Below are 25,720 nucleotides of genomic sequence, written 5' to 3' on the forward strand. Positions count from 1 at the left end.
GTTTCTTCCAGTTCGTGGAGCTGCAGCTTTCTGGAAGTTGAATACACTTAAATTTGATTATGTCACTGGGTACAAGGATAAGGAAAATTAAGGGAACAAATTTTATCTTTAGGCCTTCATATGATTCCAATTTTTAACTCTTCAAAATTTTAATTCTGGATAAAATGTAACCCATTATGAAACCTGCCCTTCACCTGTAACACGTAGCCCCATAAACACCACCTTATCCATGTATAAATTGAATGGCGAGCACATTTCCTACAATTGAAATAATGCCCTATCTCTTAGAGCTTTTCTACACAAGGCATTCATTATGTGCTTGTGATTCCTTACTTACAATTGTTTATGGGTTCCTTAGACAACATCATGATCCTCCAGTTTTGCTTCTGTTTTCTCAGAGCACTTTCCTGGGTTTTTTAGAATGGGGAAAATGGCCTATTATTTTAGCAAGGGGAAAGTGGCGTGCTTTCTTCTTGTGCAACTGTGATATTCCCCTATAGCACAGCTCCACCTATAGGTTATGTAGCAGAAAAGAAGGAAAGGAAACGCTCTTTATGTAGACCTCTGATCTCAATGTTGCAACAAAACTGAAAGTATATACAGCAATCAACAACCTTGTGTAGAAAAGCCCTTACAGTAAGGAAGGTGTAATACACATTTTTTTTTGTTCTCTCTCTCTTGAGAAATGATTATCTTTTCCTTTTTGAAGTGAATGAAACCCCTTATCCGATCCCTTTAGACAAAAATGCAAAATATTATGGAGCAGTTGGTGGGGACTTAGATGCCTTTTAAAGAAAGAATTCTACAGCATTCTCCTTGAATTATTAAATGAAGTGTTAAATACTGCAACAAAGCCCAATAAATAAACATGTGATGGATGCTTTTATATTGTATGATCATAGATGTACTGTCATGGGGAGAGAGGAAGGTGGTTTGCTGTTGTGGTTTGCTGCAGGATATTGGTGGCAAACCACAACAGTGACCTAAAAAGGCCAAATTTAGCTTCGAGTCCTTGTTTTAAAGCTAAATTTGACCTTTTTAGGTGACCATTAGTTTGCCAATAAAATTTAGTGGCAAACCATGGATTGTTTTGCTGCTGTCGCCACCAAAATTCAATGGCATGTGCCTGGGGTGGGGGATAGCCCTGGGGATTTAAATTGGCCCCCAGAGCCCATGAAGATGCCCACTCCTGCTTTAGAACCTGGGGTGGGGAACATAAGGTCAAAGTACTTGTTAAGTTAGTTGAGTGAATACTTAATGGGCACCCATATTTTTTCACTTATGTGATCCTTGGTTTTGTGTTTGTTCCTCTAAGTCACACTTGCCATTAATGTCATGTTCCCTGTTGAGTTCCCAGTCACAGATCTCAAGTGGAGTGCTATTAAGTTAATAACACTTGGATGGTGTTCAACCAACACTTTCAGAATCTACTGTCTGCTAGCATTTCTGTTTTTTACTGTGTCAAAGGGAATTGCTAATTAGTCCTGAGTGAGAGAGGCAGAGTTTGGCCTTTATCTGCTTGTACTGTGAATGGTCCTTTTTTCACTCACAGCAAACATCTCCAGGGATTTCCTAAATCCACCAGTGTTGACATTTGATAATTCTTGTATTGGACAACATTTCACACCATTCTCTACATTTTATGACCATGAGGCTTTTTTGGGCCAGTTAATCATTCGCATGCTTTATGTTAGTTAGCATTGTGCATCACCCCAAGCAGTTTGGGGCAATCGAGCTCACTTTGTGGAATGTGATATTTTACAGCACCCAAACCAGACTGCGATGAGAGAGTGACAGCTGGTTCATACATTATCTCAGCTGTCTCTCTTGAGCTCATGGGAGTGGTCCGCCCTGGGCATGCATGAGTATCCCACCCCTCACCCTGAAAAGAGTTTGGGCCCTCCACACATCCATCTGAATCCTTGAAAAAAACCCTCATTTTCCAAATTTGAATGGATAACAGGCAGCAGCAGCTCCTTCAAGGTTAGGCAAAGCTTGCTGGGTTGCTCCTCCTCACCCTGCAAGTATTTGTAAACTGAAGGAGATGCTGTCAGAGTCTCTTTTTTTTCCAGAGTCAGTTAAACCCCCGCAATCCCCTGACAGAAAAAGATGTTGTCAGTGTTGCTATGCTGGCAGTCCTCTTCAGTTTACAAAAGGCGGCAGGCAGGAGCATTACTAGGCAGTTCAGGATGCAATCTTATACATGTTCAGACAGAATGAAACTCCTACACCTCCCAGCATGCCCCAGTCAGCATGGCTGGCTAGGGAAAGCTGGGAGTTGTAGGCCTTTTGTTCTATCTAAACATGCCTAGGATTGCTCCTTAAAAGATTCAGGGCCTAGGCCCATAGGGCACAAATCTGCATAAAATGTACAAATGCTGCTTTATATCTCCATATGTAAATTTAGAAATAATAATTCAGATTTGTTTACACTTCACAGAAGGGAACAAACAATAATTTCTCATCCAAACTGCCTCAGATAAAATACATTCTTCGATTAATGGCCAACCTGCCTGATATCAGCCCCCAATCAGTAGTTCCTCTTCCATTACAATCAATTTACAATTTATCTTTTCTCTCCTGGAGGAAAAATTTCCCCACCCCATGCAATTAAGCTTAGAAGAAAAGCTTTCCTTGGTACCAATGGAAGGTGTTTTCTCCCTGAAACATAATTGCCATGCAGAGGGGAGGCTTGTGGGGGTTCCAGCATGTGGGTAGGGGAGGGTTAACCACGCCCAAACTGAAATCCCCCTTGAAAATCACCCCCTATGTGACAATTAAGGTAGAAAGAAATCTTCCATTGGCATAATGGACACTCAAGGGCTTTGGGATATAGCTCTGGGGCCCTGAGGAATAGATTCCAGGCTAGGCCTAGTAATGCCCCTGGTGGCAGGGAAGAAGGAGCGACTGAATTGACTTCTATCTATGACAGGACCACTGGCTGCCTACTACCCTATCCTGGCCATTTGGGCCAGGTTATTTCCATTTGGGGATGGGGTGGCCTAGCACAGGCACCTGACGACATGGGATGCCAGCAATTGAAGTGTGAACCACTCACAACAGGCTATGTCAGGGCCAGCCTTATATTGGGCAGAGTGAGGCAATCACTGCAGGTGGCAGATGTTGGGGGTCGGGGGGCACAGTGGTGGCAACCTCCTGTCTTTTCCTCCTGATCTCCCAGCTTTTCTCTCTGTTGGAGGACAGAGCTACGTGTGACACGTGTCCGGGCCCCACTAAACTAGCCTGTTGCCTCAGGTGTAATGGAGGACACTATTCCATCACTAGAATTGAAGTAAGATTCAGCTGTCAGTCCAGTTGGCCTCTATACATGGAATGGAGAGTGGAGCTCCAGTTTGTCCTTTGCCTCTGGCAGCAAAATGTCTTGGGCTGGCCCTGAGCAATGCCCACCTCGATTGTACTTGGCAGATGTGAACAGGGTGCTCGCCTAGGTGAACACCCATGTTCAAATCCTTGCAATGTCCCTAGTCCACACAGCACATGCAATGTAATGAATCCTTGAAAAAGCTCATGAAGTTCACAGATCAGCCACCATGACTGAGAGACTTGTGTCAAGCATCCTGGCGCTTAAACCGCAAACCTTGCAGTTTGCATCTGGGACTTAGCCTAGTGCAGAACCTCTGGCTGGTGGGGCACCCCAATCCAACCTGCAATGCCTCTTGGGGTTCCTCCAGGGGGTGGGGCTTAGGTTCCAAGCCCAGCCCCTAGGGGAACCCCCCCCCCCGAAGGCAGGTCTTGTATAAATGCTGGAATTCTGCCCTTCTGCCTCTGTTAACAGAAAGTTACCTTCTGCTTCCTGCACTTGAGGCTCCAGCTTAAGCCAATACACTCAGAGACCCAGGACTGGAAATCTTCCAGGTCTAGATTTGGGTGTGGTCCATCATGGTCTGGACGCTGATCTCAGAAGCTGATCAATGACTTTTCTGAGCTTCACGGCACACTCAGGTGAGAACAGAGCTGGCTGAAGTATGAACTGGTTCTGAGTTTGTACTAAGATCTGTAACAGGGCTGGAGAAACCCCCCTTCCCAATATTGCTGAATTCCAGTTCCCATCATCCCCAGACATCTGGGCCAATGATGAGGGATGATCGCGAATGTAGTTCCCCACCCTGAACTATGACAACAAATAAGACATCCTTGGACATTGAGGTGATGCTGTCCTGCTAATAGGAAACAAACATGGATACCCAAGCTGGTACTGTGTCATGGTCACACAGTGCTGCTAATTAGAGATGACACTGAAGTTTGAATTCCTTGGCTTGGGGTATGAAACTGCTTAACTGCTGACACACGTGTCGAATACAAGATGGGCCTTAGCTCAGTGGTAGAGCTCCTGCTTTGCATGCACAAGGTCCCAGGTTTGATCCCTGGCATCTCCAGGTAGGGCAGGAAAAAATTCCTGCCTGAAATCCCGGAGAGCCACTGCCAGTCTGTGTCGACAGTACTGGGTTAGATGGACTCATGGTCTGACTCAGTATAAGGCAGCTTCCTAGGTTCCAAACGTGTCCTTTGAATCATTCTCTGGCCTGGATTTTAATGGAAGCCAAAGTACTTGGTTCTTCCCTCCCTCCCACCCACTTGGTTTCCTTCAGTCCCCCTCCTGCTCACTTACTTTGCTGTTGTTTCTCTGGTGGTGAAGGGAAGGAAGAAGATCTCTCCCCCCACCGCCCCAATTGAGGTCTAGTGCTGCAGTGAACTAGATACCGGGACAACTGGAAAAACTACATTGAAACCAATGGGCAAAATACATGATTGTGGCCTGTGTTCATATACCAGGAAGAAATATACTCAATACAGCATTGTATTCATACTTTTAATATATACTTGGGATGAGAAGTACATGAGATTCCTTTTAGAGGTTACAAACCAAGTGTTCTAAAAAGTATGCCAAGAAGCTCCATCGCATTCTACCTGGAATTAATCAAACTTCTGAAGAACTGACGCTGGGAGTCTTCCTATATATACCTCCAGAAGTCATATATTAACGTTCTTTTCTCTCGCATCCAACAATGGCATCAAATCTTACTTTCATTATCTTGTTCCAAGCCACCAAGGCACGCTCTGGAAAAATTCTGTAAAAAAATATAGAAACATCCAATTACAACAGTACAAAACGCTCAAATCTGCTCTGATAACTACGTGATTTGACTGCTTGACTTTTGCTTTCTACTACAACATATACTTTTAATTTAAACAACTAAAAAATACAGCTCGCATATCCTAAGGCTATGGCATGTACCTTTCCAGCAGTAGACTGCATTTCACAAAAGGTGGAAGAAAAATCATTTTTTGGTTGCAAAGTATTCCATCCATAAATTTAGTTGCAACTTTGTCAGGTTCCAGAAGAGGCAGTATCCTGGAATTAAATGAGAACATGCCTTAAAGGATGGCCCTCATGGGAATAATGCAGCTTGAGATTAGCTTTAACAACATAGTTATAATTGCCAGAATGTTTCTTAAATCTTATTGGCTCACTGTACTCCTGCATTTTTAATGAAGGGATTGATGGTTCCTTTGGGGATTCTAGTAACTTGTGAAACTAATCCCATGTGCCCAAGAAGGATTTAGACTGCAATCTCACATGCTTACTTGGGAGTAAGCTCCACTGGATTCAATGGCGCTTACTTATGGGTAGATATGCATAGGATTGCTCTGTTAGATGTGTTTTTCTTGAACAGTAGCAGCTGCCAACGCCTCATGGCTAATTACTATTGAAATGGATAGAAGTTTCAAAAGTAGTCAGTCATATGTCTAGCGATGGACAAATCTGTAAGTTGTGGGCTGAATCTACACATAGCAGTTATACAATTACCATAATTATTGGTGCCCACTGGTGTCATGTGTACCAATAGTCATGAAAGCGGTATGATAATGGTATAACTGCTATGTGTAGATTCAGCCTTGGTCTCTCTCTCTTCTAGTCTTACTTGGATTCACCTCAAACTTTGAGAATTTGAAGAAAAAGTTCACATGAAAATTGGTATGCGTTTCTCCTAACGCATGCATTTCCACCCAATACACAGACTTTTGCAAACAATTTCCTAATATAACTTATTTAGAATGTTGACTAATATATGCATTTTTGGGTTCACTTTCCTCTGATGTGTGCCTTTTTCGACTGGAGTACTCTGCTGCAAAATTTGGAAAAGGGAGGTTTTGCAGGTTCATGGAGTTTCAGTTCACATATTGGTTAGAAAGTATGAAATTATTTTGTTTTTTATTTTATTATTACATTTCTATCGTGCCTTTTTCCCTCTTGCAAGGAACCCAAGGCAACTTAGATAGACTTCCTCCTTTCCATTTTATCTTCACAACAACTCTGTGAGGTAAGTTAGGGTGAGAGTCAGTAATTGGCCCAAAGTCACCCAGTGAGCTTCATGGCCAAGTGGGGACTAGAACCTGGATCTGCTGAGCCCCAGTCCAACACTCTAACCACTGCACCACATGAGATCTCATTAAAATGCAAACAAAACAAATTTCTCCCCTATCTATAAATGTGACAAAGGAGTTGGCTGTTCAAGCAGCATGATTAGGCTCATGAGTCCTGCATGAGCCTAATCAGCTCACTGGATTCCAGTGTGGTTTTTAAATTAGTTTTAAGTGGTATTTCAAATGGGAAGGTAAAATATAGAGTATGTATATTGGAGGGCTTTTACAACAATGGGACATCTATCAGGCTGTTTTTGAGACTTACCTTGAAGTTGGCTGTTTTATAAAGCCAGTGTTTATAAAAACTGGACAAAGGCACGAGGTTTTGATCCCATCCTTTCCCAATGCATACAGTTCTTGAGTCAGACTTTTATGAAATCCAACAGCAGCAAACTTGCTTGAACTAAGAAGGAAAAAGTAGATTTGGATGACCTTTGAAAATATTTCGTAATTAACACAAGGTAAACATATGTGTGATATGCAGGCTTTTAAAATATAACCACTATAAGTGAATTCCTAAGATACATAAGATAACATAACCAATAAGCCAGACCGATTAGACAATTAATCAGCAAGCTTACTATTTACAGCAGGAAATCAGTTATTCTAGACCAAAGTTCTCTGCAACTCTGATCGGATGCCTTTCTCTTCTCATGTATTCACCTTCAGTTTCTAGCTATGAGGACTCTCTAACATGTACATTGAACAGAACAGCCTGGTGATATGCTGTCATGGGAATGAAGATGGTCTAAGAAGGCCTAGGATGGTGATGGGCGAAGATGACTCATCCTTATTCCCCCACTAGCCACAGGGAGGGGTGAGCTAGGTCTGTGTCTAAGAGGGAAGCAGAAGCAAAGATGGCAGTTTGAGGCAGACAGTGTCAGAGAGCTGAGTTTGGGGATCTGAAAGCATCCTACTATCTTGGCTGCCTCTCTGGAAATCTGATGAGGGAGCAATGGGTTTTGGTTTTCTCTTGGGAGTGTTTGTTTAAGTATTACATTTCTGTACCGCCCCATAGCTGAAGCTGTCTGGGCGGTTTACAGAAGTTAAAACATTAAATACAATAGAAAAAGTTTAAAAGCTATTTACAAAAAAGCACATAGAATCATAGAATAGTAGGGTTGGAAGGGGCCTATAAGACCATCGAGTCCAACCCCCTGCTCAATGCAGGAATCCAAGTCAGCATCCCAGATGGATGGCTTCCAGCCTTGTCTTGAATGCCTCCAGTGTGGGAGAGCCCACCACCTCCCTAGGTCATTGGTCCCATTGTCGCATTGCTCTAACAGAAACAGTCAGGAAGTTTTCCCTGATGTTCAGCCGGAATCTGGCTTCCTGTAACTTGAGCCCATTATTCTGTGTCCTGCGTTCTGGGATGAACGAGAAGAGATCCTGGCCTTCCTCTCTGTGACAGCCTTTCAAGTTCTTGAAAAGCGCTATCATATCTCCCCTCAGTTGTCTCCAGGCTAAACATGCCCAGTTCTTTCAGTCTTTCTTCATAGGGCTTTGTTTAAAAGCACACAGACAATATACAGAAACAACGTATAACTAAAAACAACACTGAACACTGAACTATCAGTTATAACTGAAGACACATCCAGGTCCAATGAAAACTCATCATGTGCTGCCAAATGCCTTAGAAAAGAGATAGGTCTTAACCTGGCACCAAGAAGATAACAATGTTGGTGCCAGGCAGACTTCATCAGGGAGCTTGTTCCACAGATGTGGGGGCACCACTGAGAAGGCCCTCTCCCTTGTTGCTGCCTTCCAAGCTTCCCTCGGAGGAGGCACTCGGGGCAGGACCTTAGATGCTGAATGTAGTGTACGGGTAGGATCATTTCAGGAGAGGCATGCCGTCGCGTATTGTGGTCTCAAGCCGTTTAGCTGCGCTCTTTCACCTATGCTCAGCCTGTATATTTGTAAATAAACCAAAGACTACAACATGCCAAGAAGCCTCCAATGACCTCTTTCCAAAGGAAACTTACCCCAGGGTAGCGCTACACCGCCTGGAGAATTGGGGTAATATTTTACAACAGCAGCCCTCTGTGCCATATCCTAGCAGAATGTCCCAACCCTAAGGAGAAGCTTTTGGGAGGGCACAGGGGGCTTCATTGGGTAGGAGGGACCAGCAAAAATCAGATATCCTACTACCTTGGGCCTGTGCAAATGTCTCACACTAGCACAGGGCTGGGGAACCAGAGTCCATTTTGGAGATGCTCAAAGGGGCCTTATTCCACTGGTGAGAGGGGCCACAACCAACAGTGGATGAGGCTGAAAAATTCAACACCCCGCCCCCCCTGCCATTCCGTTTTAGGGTAGGAAGCCTGTCCACTGAGAAGTAAGCATGAGCAGCATGTCTGCTTACAAATAAGCAGGCTAGGTCTCTGCACATCTACTCAGCAGCTCTTTCAGACAGCTGGACTGAATCACTCAGCAGCCCTTTCAAATACCATCCCAAATATCAAACAGCGGTCCAAATTTGCCATCTGGGACCGACAACACATTCTGGCTTCATCCAGGGGACCAATGGTCATTAGGAGGCTGCATCCCCTGCCTCCCAGGGAAACATGGCAAGCGGGAGACCCTCTTGGCCCCATCCATCAGCCAGAGAATGAGCTGCTGCTCTAATGCTTGCTTTTCTCTTCTATCCCCATTCCTTTTTCCTTTTGTATCATGCCTGTTAGATTATGAACCTGCAGACAGGGAATGTCTTATCTTTCACTGTCTATATAGTGCTTAGAAAATTGTAGGTGCTTTATACGATGACGAGGATGATATTCTCCTCCACATCAACATCATTATCACTGTTGTTGTTGTCACCTCACTGTACTAACTCTGGATTTGGACATCTCCCAACAACCTAGTAAGCACTGTTTCTCTGTCTGTCAGGTGACGCAAAGAGGTATTTAATACAGTTTGACAGCAATGTACAAAAAGAAAACATTCAAATTGCAATGAATAAATCTGAAGCAAACGGCATTCAAAAAGGAACGTTAGATATTCTGAAAAGCACACTCCTTTCGCTAGAACTCAGAGTGACAGAGAAAGCATAGACCAATTATATGAATGACTAATTTAAAACTTGTTAGTACCAATTTGGAGAGCAGTGAGAATCACTTATTAAAGTGATTCACACATCATGTGGCATAAAATCAGACAGACTGAGAAAGATGATTTTGCATGGAACTGTAGAGGATATACACGGGGCATATTTATACCAATAAACATATGGGAAGAATACTTTTCAGCACTGATGTTAATGGTATGAAGAGCTGGCCTAGCAGAGTCAACATGGACTACGAGGCGCTCCCCAGGGCTTCACAGATATTTCTAAGCCCCCTTACATAAGATCCTTAACTGAATGCATGGGCATATATAGGGAAGGGCAAGGGGGTCAGATGCACTCCCTGGATAAGCCACAATCTCGAGATTCACATGTTACATTACCCCCCCGCAAGTCTCTAGCCCTTGTTGAACCTGAGATAAGGGGCAAAATGTATAGCCGCTATTTCTGTCCATTCCTTTTGTAAGCAAAAAAAAGTATGTTCCTCCCTTTCAGGGTTTTTAGCCAATGAATGAAGTCATAACAATATTTGACACACCCACTGTTTGGAGAAAGAACTTCCTGGTTCATTGTTAAGCCATTTTGCGGAGGCGGGGGGGGGGGGTGATCTGGTGGGAAGTTATTGAAGCCTCAAAAATTCAATTCAGGAATCCAGGATTTTAAGTGTCACTCATATTGGGCAATAGTGTGGCTAACTCAGATCTTACTAATATTTTTTCTGAGTTTGTAAACATTTTAACCAGATATGTATTTTTGTGTGGCAGGACAGTGAGCTCTGTTCAGTCCTGGTACTCAAAACAAGTTCCTGGGCTCAGAATTCTTTAATTCTAAGTGTATGTCTTCTGCATCAGGCTCTAATTGGTGGATCTCAGGGTTTTAGTGACAACAAGCAAAGTAGATCCTGCAAGAAATCCTTCCTGTGGGAAGAAACAAAGTCCAAACATTTGTCCAGGTGTTATGGCCATGATCTAGAGTTTAGACAGATTCAGTCTCAACATGGAGGTTTGCAGTCTGAGTGAATTAGCCAGTGGTAGCTGTTGCAGGTATCAGGTGACACCTAGCGATCCATTTTTGGAAGAAGAACCAGTGGCTGATCTCCATTGCTGAGGACAGACAGACTGCATGTAACTAATTTGCCTTTTGTTTCTGGTGAAACACATAAGTTCCTGAGATGGCATGAAGCAGAAGTACAGAGAAGCGTGACAGTCCTTATAGCAACAAAGCTGGAGTTTAATTTTACGTGGTGCATTAGGTAAAGAAGTCAATTAAGACCAAATAGTTAGTATTATCTAGTGATTGGAGGGGATGGAACCCTCAGCCTTTCTTCAAATGGTAGAAACTCTTCCTCTGGTTCCATTCCTACCACTAATTCATTCAGACTGCACATCTCCATTTGAGACTGGGTCTATCTAAATTGCAGACCTTATTAACACCTGGCCAAATTTTGGGACTTAGTCCCACATCCCCTACTATATGTACCACCTAGCCTGATGAAGAGTTCTGGAGAACTCGAAAGCTTGCGCAATTCTGTGGAATTTTGGTAAGTCCTAATAAATGTATTGCCCAACTGTGGATTTTGGATTTTTTTCTCATGGACCAGCGTGGCTCCATTTTCTAAAATGTATATAAAATGTGCAACCACAAACAAAATGCAGTTCCAGGGAGAAAAAATGCAATGTTGCGGTAGCCTGTTGGACAAGAAGATCTTCAAGGTTCCTTCCAACTCTATGATTCTATGATAAGGACAGTGATGCCATAAAATATCCAATGTGACATTCTTAAGAAAGTATTAGTGTTTCTGTTTTCCCACCTTTTGTTCTGGGGGTGGGTGGGTGGGTGGGGTTTAAATATCCTTCACTCCAAATAAAGTTTAGTTGTGGTTCATCATGCCTCTTGTGTGAAGCTTGGCTAGAATACTCTTCTGCATTAGTGCTGTCAACTTCCCAGGATTTTCTGCCTCTCTTTGTAGGCTTCTAAATGTCATGAAATATAATTCGAAGCAACAAAACATGTGCAGACACACAAGGAAAATGCACAGGTGTGTTGTGGCAGCACATGCTTGTGTGCAAATTACAATCACTGGAGGTTGAACTTGGGCCTCATCCATACAATGAACTACAGCGCCAAAACACAGGAATTGCTGATATCTATGAGCCTTTCTGCACAAGGCTTTTATTGTGTGTTCGTGATTGCTCACTCACAATTGTTTGTGAGTCATTTACATGACATTGTCATCCTCCAGGGCTTCTCCCATGCTTTGCAACAATTACTGCGGGGAGTGGGGGGGTTAGACTGAGGAAAGTGCAGTATTTTTCTGAATGGCATTATATTTCCAGTGTTTAATTGCACAATTCCGCTATACCACAGCACCATCTAGTGGCTACATCTTGAAATATATAGAAAGGTGGAGAAAGCCTCCAGAAAAGAGCACGTGTAAAGGAGCCAAGCTTAATCCCACAAGGAATCCGGAAGCAGAAGCTCTGGTAAAGATGAGGAATAAAAGCCTCATGTAGAAATGCCCTACATCAAACACATGTGGCATATTTGCACCACAGACTTAAACTGGCTTAACAGTCATTCCCTCTCCCCATGGAATACTACAACCTGTAGTTCTGTGAGGTACGTCCGTATGGGAGGGTGGGGGAAGCAAAGAATATCTAAGAATACATTCTCAGTACCTTCCTCAAACTACAGTTCCCAGAATTCCTTGCAGGAAGCCACCCCTTAAACTGATATTGCAGCATAAATTCTCCATAGAGGGTTAGAATGATGTTCTGCCTATTCTTCCTTGGGACTATTACCATACCCCTACTTTCAGCAACTCCCTCCCTAGCGGTAACTGCATATTATAAAGGAGACATGTACATTTCACCTCACTCTCTTTAAAGTTTTAGCAAATAGCAGCTGTGAAATCTGCTATTTACATGCCAGGTAAGGGGAGCAAGGGAGAGAAGTGTAATATCTGTCCCCTGTTCTGGGCCTGTCCAGAGCCAAAGGATGGCTGGGGGAGGCATGACTCCATCTTCTGGCCTTTTTTTGCTGCTCAGCAATGCCAGGTCTGTTACCCAGAAAACATCCCTCATCCATGACATGTTCCTGGATGAGGGTGTGGACCTGGCATGTATTACGGAGAACTGGCTAGCCGAGGCCGCTGCTCCAACTCTTGTGGCCATGTGTCCAGCTGGATTTTTGTATGCACAGCAGCTGAGGGCTGGGGATTGGGGAGGGGGAGTGGCTGTTATCTACCGAGAGTCCTTAGTCTTCACCAGACCCCCTCTCCGGGAGACCAAGGTTGCTGAGTGCATGTACTGGAGGTTGGGACCGCAGTCTGGGGATTCTGCTCATGTACTGTTCACCCCGCTGCACGACTGACTCCCTGGCCGAGGTGCTTGAGGTGGTCTCTGATGCGCATGTACAGTCCCCTAACTTATTGGTGTTGGTGGACTTCAATGTACATTCAGAGGCCGTCCTCACAGGGGAATGTCGGGACTTCATGGAGACCATGGCTTCCTGGGAGCTGCACCCTATTCCAACTGGGCCCACCCATGTAACCGGTCATGCGCTAGACCTTGTGTTTGTTTCTGGAGAAGCGGGGAGTGATCTGGAAGTCGGGGGTATATCCACCACCCCCTTATCATGGTCAGATCACTATCTGGTGATGTTGGACTTCTCGGTTCCACAACCCCACCGCAGGGGTGGAAGATGCATTAAAATGGTCCACCCCAGGCATCTTATGGATTCGAATGGATTCCTGAACGTGCCTGGGGATTCTCTGGAGCATGCCAATGGCCACTCGTGGGTGGGTGGAAAGCTGCAATCACTGGGGCATTAGATCGGGTGGCTCCAAAATGCCCTCTCCCCCTGAACAGGGCTTGGACTGCACCTAGGGATGTACAAAAGTCACTTACCTTGTCGCGGATTGTGTTCACGAATCCTCGATGGGGGGGAGGTGATCCGGTCCTCCCGCCGGAATCCTGCCCAGCCGGCTCCGCTCCGCAACCAGCCAGGCCTGTCTGCAACCGGAGTTCCGTCTGCAGATGGGCTGCTGCGGACGCAAATGGCGGCCGCCGTAGCAGCCGCCATTTGTGTCCAGCCAGGCAGCCGTGATAGGCTACGTAAGTAGGTAGCCTATCACGGCTGGGCAACCCCCCCGCAAACATTGTATGCAAATGGCGGCGGCTACGGCCAGGCCCGTCCGCAGCCGGAGTTCCGGCCACAGACGGGTTGCTGCAGACACAAATGGCAGCCACCTTTCAGGGTGGACACTGAGCCCATAGAATCCCAGAGTAGTTCTGATTCTGAGGAAGAGCAGTCACTCCTGGGAGAGGAGTGCGCTCCTCTTTCCCAGGGCCCACAGCTGACGGAGATTCCTCCCACCAGCATTCCTAGATTAGAAAGCAGTCCAGGGAGTGACCGAGCACAGATAGCAGACTTGGTGGATGCGCGACGCAGACGCAGAGAGCGGCGCCAGATGGAGGGCGCGAAAAGGAGGCGTAGTGCCCGGTTGGCGTGCAAACAACGGCTGCGCCCAGAGGATCCAAGGGAAAAGGGGAGGGACTCTCCCTAGTCCTTAAGTTCAGGGGTCTGCCAGTAATTCCCTTTCAAACGGGGACCAACTGTTTCAACTTAGGGCATAGGTACTCTCCTGCTCAGATCTAGTTGCTACCTGTAGAGTTGTTAAGTTGTAAAAGAAGAATAAAGCTTTGAAAGGAATCCCTTTGTCTGTGTCTGGACTTGGCTACTGGATTAGACTGAGAGAGCCCTCCAAGGAGCCCTTGACAGCTTGGTCCCCGTCCCTCTTTTTTTTTTCTTTCTCTCCTCTCTCTCTCTCTCCGATTGCCTTATGGAGGGTGCTGGGGACCCAGCGCTGCAAGCTCTGGCGCAAGAGAACCAGATGCTCCGTGATCAGATGGCTCAACTGACGGCTGCCGTGCAGAATCTACAGGCAGCGTTTCAACCCCCCCACCTCCAATTCCCCCACGCCGCAAGTGCCCGGTGGCATTGCCAGAGAAGTTTTCTGTTGAGAAAGGACTTTTTCAGATTTTCAGGGCCCAATCAGAGCTGTACATGCGTCTTAGACCTGAGGATTTCCAAACGGAACAGGTTCATGCGGGTTTCATCATTAACCTACTGTCAGGCATGGCAGCTAAATGGGCTTCGGGACTCCTGCTCGCTAATGACCCCCTGCTCAGGGACTATCAAGGTTTCATGACAGCCATGGCACGTTTTTTCGGTGACCCACTGCGCACGCAGACGGCTTCTCGGGAGATTCGCCGCCTCCGGCAGGGCAAGGACTCAGTTTCCAGCTACGCGACAACCTTTTGCTTGCTGATGCAGGATTTACAATGGAATGATGCTGTGCTACTGGCTCAGTTTTTGGATGGTGAGTTGGCGCGCATGCCCAGCCCGCCTACTTTGGAGGAGCTCATCCTGACCTGCCTTCAGATAGATAGTCGGCTGGAGGGGCGCCGGCAGACCCGGCGGGGCGCCGGGGGCCGGGATTTCCCTCCTCCCATTCCCCCACGTTTCCTGCCTCCTCCCCCACCCCCCGCTCCAGCGCTGGGGGTGGAGGAGACCCCGATGCAGCTGGGGGCTACCCGAGCCTCACTGCCGCCAGAGGAACTTGAGTGCTGGCAAGCTGAGTGCCGATGTTTTTGATGTGGAAACCTGGGGCATTTCGCCAAGACCTGCCAAGTTAAATCCACGGCTCCGCTGCCTCCTCCTCCTCTCCTTCCCCCTCCTCCTCCTCCTCGTCCCCAGGCTTGACTACACTGCCCCCCAAGCTTGTTGGGGGCCTCCAATGTGGGGGTCAGCTCCCCACCGGGTGGGTGCCTTCCCCAACCCCCCCACCCTCCCATCTGCTGTTGCATGTTCACCTCCGCTCCTCACAGCGGGGTGGGGTGGAGGCCCTAGCTTTAGCGGACTCGGGGGCTACGACTAGTTTCATGGGTGAGACCTTCGCCCTCTTCCACAAGATTCCCACCCTGCCCCTTCCTGCCCCCTTCGCAGTGCAGACCATTGATGGGCGTCCTCTCTCTTCGGGCGAGGTGACCCATATTACAGTTCCGCTCACTCTGCGCACCCATTCCCACGTTGAGCAGATTCAATTTCACTTAGCCAAGGTTCCCTTATACCCAGTCATGCTGAGTTTTTCCTGGCTCTCTAAGCACAACCCTCAGATTTCTTGGGGGCTTCGGCAAGTGGAGTTTGCATCTCCCTACTGCCGGGAGCATTGCCTCACGGAGGCGGTGCCAGTCCCGGCCCAGGCATTAACCCTTTCCCCCCCTCCTTCTCTGCTTCTGGCAGTCCCTCAGCTACCATCATCCCCCCAGAGAAGTATGCAGCTTTTCGGGATGTGTTTGACAAGAAGGAGGCTGACCGGCTTCCCCCCCAAGGCCTGGCGGCAGCTGCGGTACCTCATTCTTGGGAGGAACTCCTTCTCTCTGCACAGGCTCAGGATGCTTTTGTTCGCACAAAGGTGGAGGAATTGGGGCTAGCCTCTGCCCCCCCACACTTTACCCCCTTCTCTTTGCGAGGTGGCCTGCTTTACCATTCCGGCCGGGTCTATGTGCCTCCTAGACCCCTCCGCGAGAGGGTCCTCCATGAGTGCCACGACTCCCCCACAGCTGGGCATTTTGGCGTCGCCAAGACCCTGCATGGAGTGACGAGGGATTTTTGGTGGCCTCGTGTGTGTCAGGACGTCAAGTCCTATGTCACCTCCTGCCCAACCTGCCAGCGGGCGAAGGCCCCCTCAGGCAAGCCCACAGGCTTGCTTCACCCCCTGCCTACCCCCTCACGACCTTGGAAACTGCTCTCCCTTGACTTCATCACTGACTTGCCTCGCTCACACGGTAAGACCACTATTCTGGTGGTGGTGGATTTGTTTTCTAAGATGGCCCATTTCATCCCCTGCTCTGGGTTGCCCACAGCCAGGGAGACGGCAGAGCTGTTTGTGGCGCATGTTTTCCGGCTCCACGGATGGCCCGAGGGTCTCATTTCCGATAGGGGCCCCCAATTCACTACCTATTTCTGGAGGGAGCTACTGGCGTTGCTCCATGTGACGCTCCGTCTTTCCTCCGCCCACCATCCAGAGACGGACAGTCAGACCGAGCGCACCAATGCGACTCTGGAGCAATATCTGCGCTGTTATGTCAATTACCAGCAAGATGACTGGTTTTCCTTGCTGCCTCTCGCAGAATTTGCTTATAACAATGCCTGCCATGCTTCCACCCGCCAAACTCCATTTTTTGCCAATTTTGGTTACCACCCCAAGGCCTTCCCATCCTCCCTAGCTCCCTCTTCGGTGCCAGCGGCCCAGGACTTTTTAGAGGAGTTGCGAATGGTATACCACCTCTTACGGGACTCCCTCGAGCAAGCCAAGACAGCCTACAAGGCCTCTGCAGACCAGCGGCGCCAGCCAGATCCGTCTCTGCAACCGGGGGACTGGGTTTGGTTGTCCACCCAATACCTCCCCTCTCACTCGCGCGCAAGGAAGCTTGCGCCTCGCCGCACGGGGCCTTTCCAGGTTACGGCCCAGATTAACCCTGTTGCTTTTCGCCTGGCTCCCCCCCCCCATGAAGATCCATCCTGTTTTTCATTGGTCCTTGCTGTCCCCCCTGGTTTCTGGTGACTCTCATCGCTCAGTCAGCTCCCCCCCACCGCCAGTGCTGGTGGAGGGGGAGGAGGAGTTTGAGATCGCGGAGATTCTGGACTCCCGCCTTTCTCGTGGCCGCTTGCAATATCTGGTGGACTGGAAGGGGTACAGGCCTGATGAGCGATCCTGGGAACCCGCAGAAAATGTGCATGCTCCGTTGCTGCTGAGGTGCTTCCACCAGCTGTACCCCCACAAGCCCGGGGCCCCAGGGGAGGAGCAGGAGGGAGGGCCTCATGGGAGCGGGGATGATGTCAGGGTGGACACTGAGCTCATAGAATCCCAGAGTAGTTCTGATTCTGAGGAAGAGCAGTCGCTCCTGGGAGAGGAGCGCGCTCCTCTTTCCCAGGGCCCACAGCTGACCGAGATTCCTCCCACCAGCATTCCTAGATTAGAAAGCAGTCCAGGGAGTGACCGAGCACAGATAGCAGACTTGGTGGATGCGCGACGCAGACGCAGAGAGCGGCGCCAGATGGAGGGCACGGAAAGGAGGCGTAGTGCCCAGTTGGCGCGCAAACAACGGCTGCGCCCAGAGGATCCAAGGGAAAAGGGGAGGGACTCTCCCTAGTCCTTAAGCTCAGGGGTCTGCCAGTAATTCCCTTTCAAACGGGGACCAACTGTTTCAACTTAGGGCATAGGTACTCTGCTGCTCAGATCTAGTTGCTACCTGTAGAGTTGTTAAGTTGTAAAAGAAGAATAAAGCTTTGAAAGGAATCCCTTTGTCTGTGTCTGGACTTGGCTACTGGATTAGACTGAGAGAGGCCTCCAAGGAGCCCTTGACACCACCGTAGCGGCCGCCATTTGCGTCCAGCCAGGCAGTAGGTAAGTAGGTAGCTTATCACGGCTGGGCAAAAAAAACACAAAATAGTGTACGCAAATGGCAGCGGCTACGACAGCCGTCATTTGCGTTCCCTATTTTTCGCCGTTTTATTACGGCGAAAAAAGGGGAATGCAAATAGCGTAGTGGGTGCTATTTGCATTCCTTCCCCCCCCCCCGCCATAATAGCTTACGTAAATATTTACGTAGGCTAAAACGGCGAAAAAAGAGGAACGCAAATAGTGCCCACTATGCTATTTGTGTTCCCCTTTTTTTCGCTGTAATAGCCTACATAAATATTTACGTAGACTAAAACGGCGAAAAACAGGGAACGCAAATGGCAGCCGCTGTAGCCGCCATCATTTGCGTATGCCATTTTGGTTTTTTTTGCTTGGCTTGCCATGATAGGCTACGTAATTACTTAAGTAGCCTATCACGGCAAAGACCAGGATGACAATGGTGGCCACGGCAGCCGGTCGAAAGAGCAGCCGCTGCCGGACCTGCTGCTGGACCCGCCGCCATCCGGAACATCCGCCTTGTCCCGGGGGGAATCCGTGGGGGGGGGGCGGACCGTTCCGCCACAGATTTCGGGATTTCACTGGCATTCGGCCTCACTGAAATCCGTGGTGGAATTCTCCGCCATCCCTAATGCACAATGGTTCAATCCGCAGTTACGAACTCTGAAACAGGAGGTGAGACGGCTAGAGCGCCGGTGGCGGAAGTCTTGCTCTAAAGACGATCATCAGACATGGGCTAGAGCTGTATCTTCAGCCTATCACATGGCGGTGAAGGCAGTAAAAAAGGAATATTATGCTGCCTCTGTCGTGTCCACTAAGTGCTGTCCCAGGAGGCTGTTCAAAGTGGTCCACAGCCTGGTTGGTCCAGTTGCTCTGGTACTGCTGGAGCATTCTAAGGCCTCCTGTGAGGCCTTGACAAGGCACTTTGCAGATAAAATTGATCAGATTAGGGGTGTTATTCCGTGTGCTGTGGATACAGTTAGTGAGCAGGAGGCGGTCTGTGGCACACTGGTTTTGTGGGACTGGTTACAGCTTCTTCCTTCTGATGAAGTGGACAAGGTGCTTTCATCTGTAAGGCCGACCACCTGCTTACTTGATCCTTGCCCATCTTGGCTCATTATGAGCTGCAGAGAGAGGCTGCGTGAGGGGATCAGGGTGGTGGTAAACGCCTCCCTTGAGGAGGTGGTGATGTCCTCAGCTCTCAAGGAGGCAGTGATAAGACCGCTCTTAAAAAAGCCCTCCTTGGATCCCCAAGTTCTGAACAACTTTCGCCCAGTCTTGAATCTGCCATTTTGGGGCAAGGTGATTGAGCGGGTGGTGGCGATGCAGTTGAAGGAACACTTGGAAGAAGCCGATTATCTAGATCCATTTTGGTCAGGCTTCAGGCCTGGGCATGGGACAGAAATGGCCTTGGTTGCTTTTGTGGATGATATGAGGAGGGCTCTGGATAGGGGTGAATGTTCCTTCCTTGTTCTCCTCGACCTCTCAGCGGCTTTCGATACCGTTGACCATGGTATCCTCCTGGACCGCCTGGAGGGGTTGGGCATTGGAGACACCATATTACGGTGGTTCCGGTCCTTCCTCTCCGACAGGTACCAAAGGGTAGCACAGGGAGAGGAGGTTTCGGACCCATGGCCACTCACTTGTGGGGTGCCACAGGGTTCCATCCTCTCCTTGATGCTATTTAACATCTATGTGAAGCCATTGGGGGCTGTCATCAGGAGGTTTGGGGTGCTGTGTCATCAATATGTGGATGACACGCAGCTCTACCTCTCATTCAAATCTTCACCAAGGTTGGTCGTAGAATCCCTGTCCAAATGTCTGGAGATGGTGAGTGGCTGGATGGGGAGGAATAAGCTGAAGCTGAACCCTGACAAGACCAAGGTACTTTTGGTGGGAGACAAGAGGAGGTTGGGGGATGCTGACCTGCTGTTGAATGGGGTACGGCTACCGTTGAAAGACCAGGTCCGCAGCCTGGGGGTCATTTTAGACTCCCAGCTGTCCATGGAGGCTCAGGTGTCAGCTGTGAGCTGGACAGCGCTGTACCAACTCCATCTGATACGGCAGCTGCACCCCTACCTTCCCGACCATCTGCTCCCATCGGTAGTACATGCCCTGGTCTCCTCTCGTTTAGACTACCGTAATGTGTTCTATGTGGGGTTACCCTTGAAGACAGTTCAGAAGCTGCAGCTGGTACAGAACGTGGTGGCTCGCCTGATTAAAGGCAGCCGCCGGCAATATCACATCACTCCAGTGCTGAAGGAGGAGTTGCACTGGTTACCAGTTGTTTTCCAGGCCAAATTCAAGGTGTTGGTTTTGACCTTTAAAACCATATATAGTTCCAGCCCAGCCTATCTCAAGGAGCGCTTTCAGCAACACCAGACAGGCCGCTCAACAAGATCAGCCTTGGATGGCCTTCTTTCTGTCCCATCAGTCAGGACAGCTAGACTGGTGAGGACGAGGGAGAGGGCCTTCTCTGTGGTGGCCCCCACCCTGTGGAACTCCCTCTCTAGAGAACTCCGCCATGCCCCCTCTTTAATGAGCTTCTGCCACGCATTAAAAACGTGGTTGTTCAGGCAGGCATTTGGGGTGGGTTAGGGTATTTTTAGAAGTACTACGTTTTTAATGTAGAATTTTATTGTTTTAAACTGTTTTTATTATTGTACATTGCCCAGAGTGGCTGGGTGACCGGCCAGATGGGCGATTAATCAATTTAATCAAATAAATAAATAAATAATGTAAGGGCACATAGACTGCCCATATGATCCTACAAGCTGAATATGAGCCAACAATGTGATGTGGCTGCAAAAAAGGCAAATGCTATTTTGGGATGCATTAATAAAAGAATAGCTTCCAAATCCTGGGAAGTACTAGTTCCCCTCTACTCAGCACTGGTTAGGCCTCAGCTGGAGTACTGTGTCCAGTTCTGGGTGCCACACTTTAAGAAGGATGCAGACAAACTGGAGAGGGTTCAGAGGAGGGCAATGAAGATGATCAGGAAACAAAGCCCTGTGAGGAGAGACTGAAAGAACTGGGCATGTTTAGTCTTGAGAATAGAAGCCTGAGGGGAGATATGATCATGCTCTTCAAGTACTTGAAAGGTTGTCACAGAGAGGAAGGCCAGGACCTCTTCTCGATCATCCCAGAGTGCAGGACACGGAATAATGGGCTCAAGTTACAGGAAGCCAGATTCCGGCTGAACATCAGGAAAAACTTCCTGACTGTTAGAGTGATACGACAATGGAACCAATTCCCTAGGGAGTTGGTGGGCTCTCCCACACTGGAGGCGTTCAAGACGAGGCTGGACAGCCATCTGTCAGGGATGCTTTGACTTAGATTCCTGCACTGAGCAGGGGGTTGGACTTGATGGTCTTTTTGAAGGCCCCGTCCAACCCTACTATTCTATGATTCTATGATTCATATATTTTTACTAAATCAGCACATAGCAGCTTGCAGGGGGTGCTTTCTACCGGAAAACAGCAAGGGGAGGGAAGTTAACCCCTCCCTTATGGTCCTGATCTCTCTCTCTCTCTCTTCCCACAGCTGTTTGCAAAAACTGTAAGAGATGCATTCATGCTCTCTGTTCTAACGTGAAGCTTGATCCAGTGGAGGCTGGTTGCTCCTAATTCAGTGGGGTGGTGAATCCGCTCCAGGTTCCAGTCAGACTCTAAAGGAGCTATCCAAACTGCTGAACCCTACCCCCCCCCCCCGCCCCAGTGGGTTTAACACTTTGGATAGCTCATTTAGAGTTCTGACTGAAACCCAGAGTGGATTCACCACATCACTAAAATAGGAGCCACCAGCCTTCACTGGCTTGACTCTCAGAAGCCTTTTGTAGCCTTGTGCAATCATGCCATAAATCTGTGGATAAATTAAGTGTTCTTGTGAAGTACCCTTTCATTTTGCAACCCTGTTGTATATAACCCTGTCATTGTGCTAGCATGACCTGGAAGTGGGAGGATGGTGATTTAAGTAGAAACCTTTGTCATGGCTGTAATGGACATCCAGCTTTGGCCAAAGCAACTCCATGTTAAGTTAGTGGCCATAATAAGATTAAAGCAAAGATGCAAGGCAAAACTTATTAAAACTTCGCTTCATGCAAAAGTAGACAATAACGGGATGCAGATTGTGGGTTTCTGCAGTTTCCTATAGAGCTTGTGGTTAAGCCATCCGCTGCAGCTATCTGTTTTCCTAACCAAATAATAATCAAAGTTTTGAACGTGTGGACTGGCCTGTGCGGTAAGAATTCTTTAATTCCCATCTACTACTCAAACTTGCCACCTTTAATAAATTAAGTCTACCTCATAATAACCTCATTCTTCGACATGAGACAATGTGAGGAAAAACGATGCCTTGCAAACTGTGTTTATTACCTTTGTTGTGAAACACAGAAGTGTTTATATTGATGCTGAGCTGGTATAATTCATAAAACAGGTGTCTCTCTCTCAGTGGTTCTTTTGAAAAATGGGTTGTTCCTTGAACCGTAGGTTATTGTGTTGTCTGAATGCAGCAAGGGTGGCTTGTTAACCTTGCAGTGTGGCTTGTTAACCACCCTGAACAACGCAACAACAAACCATGGGTTCTCAAGGTGGCTTATTCAGGAAAATAAGCCACACTGTCTGGTTAACAAGCCACCCTGGCTGCATTCAGATAACATGATAACCCACAGTTCAATTAAAAAAAAGCACGGTTCAAAACAATCCACACTCAACCATGGAGCGTGGGTTAGCGTGTTGTGTGAACAGCCCCTCTGTGTAATTTGATTTTAATCAAAGCATCCTTTGGTTTTAACAGAAAAATCTCTATTATACATACCAATATGACACCAGGAAAGGGACAGCCACGTGTCCACCAGCTGATGCAACTGTGACAATGTGCCCATGGTTATTTTTCATCATTGCTGGCAGGAATGCTTTTGTTGTCTTGAAGTAAGTTTAAAAGAAAGGGGGGGGGGGGACACGACATATTTATATGCCCATGTTTTGGGTATTTTTTGATAAAAAAAATACATACATTGTAAAGTTTTGAATTGGTCTATTTAAAATTACTATTCGTAATTAGTCTTATGTCTTGAAATCCTAAGTGTACTGCATTTCCCCCTTGCTTCCACTGAGTCATGGAAAGTTCAGAGCAGTTTTATAGGGCAGTTTACTTTGAAAGAAGAGAGTACTGGACAGCCGTTGTAACAATCCACTTATGTATGTGTATTTTGAACAGGTATTACAAGGTGCAGAAGAAAGTACTTACAGGGGTAGTGGCACCAGATTCACAACAACGTGAATCCAGCCTCTCCCAATTCTTGCCCTAAATGAGGAATGGAGAACCTTCCTTTGGGGATTCCCCATCCAGACAGCAGCTTCTTCCTCGGGCCTTGCCCCCTCTCCTGGCAAGGAAAAGCTTTTGTTTCTGATCAGCAGCTGATCAGACACAAGAGTTTTCCCCTGCTGTGCAGTGAGAAAGGGAGCCTTTGTCACCATGCAGCAGGGAAAAGCTCTTGTCTCTGTTTAGCTGCTGATTAGAGATAATAAGAGCTTTTCCCCACTGGGGCCTGGGGAGGATGCTGATTCAGTCCAGCTGACTTGTGAGTAGATATGCTCCTCATGCTTACTTTTGAGTAGACATGCAGAGGCTTGGTGCTTGGAAGGCAATTTGAAAGTGCTGTTGTGTGATTCAGTCCTGCTTTCTTATGAGTTGACTTGCAGAGGTTTTGTCTGCACTGCTGTGCTTAACTTCAGTAATAACGTCTACCTTTAGCCACGACTACTTTGCCCTTGTCTCCGCCTGAGATGGAATGCAGCCCTGGAGACTTTTCCTGCACTGGAATTCACTCCTTGGGCTAAAAAGGTTCCCCACCTTTGCCCAAAATCTTCCTTGTAACTGCTCCTTAGCAATATCATTAAATGATGGAAGGAACTGCAATTCTAATTGCAGTTTTAGAATTCTCAAGTTTGGAAAATGCAGAGTTTGGATTATGTATAATTCTTATAATAGTAACTATTATTTAGCACCAACCATATACTGCTTATTTGAGAATCATGTACCTGGAATGATTTGGTTCTGATTTTCATTTATAACTGTAACATTGGCTGCATTCAGTCCATCATATCTCAGCTTAATAAGGCAAGATATGAATGAGCCTTGTGCCCATGCCACACTGCCGCTTTGCTCCTCCCTTTGTATGAGTGAGCAAACAAACCAGAAAGTCTTTGATTAACTATAGTTTCTTGTTACATCTGAACTGGGAAGCTATGGTTAAGAAGTTTGGAAGAAGCCAGGTTATGAAGCCATGGTTTGAAGGTAGTTTCATATCCTCTCTTGTTTGGAAGCCTATAACTGTGGTTTCCTGGTTTGGATGAAACAGAATACTGCAGCTAACTGGAGACTTCCTGCTGGTTTGCAACATGCACAAAAAGAAGAGCAAAGTATCTGTGCATGGGGGTACAAGGCTTGCTCATATCTAGGCTTATTGTATTAGTAATTGTAGTTAAAGCTTGAATATCCCGGTGATATTTACCCAGTGATGAGCAAGAATGTTGACCTCAAATATTTTTTGTATCTGCTTGTCGTGGGTGGAAAGTAAATCAGCTGTTGCTACCACGCCAGCATTATTCACTAAGATGCTAACATCTCCTATGTCTCTTTTCACCTTTAAAATGAAAGAAACAGAAATTATAATAATTCAGCATCTGTTGGCAAAAGAGGGAGATTTTTCTGTCATGTTGCATAATTCTCACCTTCTCTGCAGCACTGTAGATGTCCTCTCTGAGGCTGCAATCCACCACAAATGCATGTGCTTCAGCTCCAAGTCTTTTGCATCCTTCAGCAGTTTCCTCAATGCCATGCTGAAAATGCAAGAGGAGGAACATCGCTCAGAACTTTGCATTATGTATCTGATTTTTTGAAGGAAAAAAAAGCGAGGGGTGTGTGCGGGGGGGATTAATATGAGCAAGGTCTTTGCCCCAGAAACGATTTATGCATTTATTTAAGGTATTTATATACCGCTTTTCAGACGGGCTTCACAAAGTGGTTTATGTAAAACTATTAAAACAATAAGCAAGATGAGGCACAGATGGTATGTTACACCAATAAAGCAGAGCTATTTTAATTGTAATGTGAACCTTAGTTGTTGGAGGTCTAGAGCCTCTCTTAATTATATATATCTTCCCTCCCTATCCCTTATTCCTTGTGCATCATGTCTTAAATTTACATTATAAACCTGATGGCAGAGACTGCCATATTACTTATCTTTGTAAGCCACTCCGGGAGCGATTTTGGTGAAAGGTTATAAATTTGGTTATAAATGCTGTAAGTAAGTAAATCATCTGTCTTTTAATACTGATGCATGGTGGGGTGTTTTTGTGTGTGTGGTTTTCTACTGTACTTTATTGTTATTTTTTGTTTTAATATAAGCTGCTTTGGAAAACTGATTTTAAAAGTGGGCAAGGCATAATTCTTTTTTTTAGAAAAGTAACAAACATTGTCCTTCCTCATTTTTCCACTCTTCCATTTTTTAGACACTTTCCAATGCAGTGAGGGGGCCAGGGCTAGTATGACAGGATTCAGATTCCTTTATGTGAGAGCACAAGGGACCCCTTGGGGTTCACCACAACAGGCTTTGTACTTCGCAATTTTCCAGGGTTTCTGTTTCCACATTCTAAGCGAGATAAAGATAAGCGCAGGCATAGGCAAGTTCTCCGCAGCCTCAGGGTGGGGAGCAAGCAGTGAAT

The 25,720-nt window shown here is 47.0% G+C and overlaps 2 protein-coding genes across 2 annotated transcripts in view; one reads left to right on the forward strand and one right to left on the reverse strand.

Moving 5' to 3' along the window:
• LOC146343692 (estradiol 17-beta-dehydrogenase 11-like) overlaps positions 1 to 5,155 on the forward strand; it is a 35,720-nt gene extending 30,565 nt beyond the window's left edge. Inside the window, exon 7 of the mRNA XM_084855573.1 lies at positions 1 to 5,155. Coding sequence (XP_084711699.1) covers positions 1 to 91 — 91 coding nt within the window. The 3' untranslated portion in view covers positions 92 to 5,155.
• LOC146343693 (estradiol 17-beta-dehydrogenase 11-like) overlaps positions 4,813 to 25,720 on the reverse strand; it is a 23,780-nt gene continuing 2,872 nt past the window's right edge. Inside the window, exons 2-7 of the mRNA XM_084855572.1 lie at positions 24,728 to 24,835; positions 24,508 to 24,639; positions 22,809 to 22,915; positions 6,713 to 6,850; positions 5,258 to 5,374; positions 4,813 to 5,090 (exon numbers count right to left, since the gene is read on the reverse strand). Of these exons, the coding sequence (XP_084711698.1) occupies positions 5,000 to 5,090; positions 5,258 to 5,374; positions 6,713 to 6,850; positions 22,809 to 22,915; positions 24,508 to 24,639; positions 24,728 to 24,835 (693 nt within the window). The 3' untranslated portion in view covers positions 4,813 to 4,999. The remainder of the gene's footprint in view (positions 5,091 to 5,257; positions 5,375 to 6,712; positions 6,851 to 22,808; positions 22,916 to 24,507; positions 24,640 to 24,727; positions 24,836 to 25,720) is intronic.

Source organism: Heloderma suspectum, chromosome 5 (genome assembly GCF_057233095.1).
Source record: "Heloderma suspectum isolate Gila_16-S chromosome 5, 16-S_ref, whole genome shotgun sequence".
Lineage (NCBI taxonomy): Eukaryota > Metazoa > Chordata > Lepidosauria > Squamata > Helodermatidae > Heloderma > Heloderma suspectum.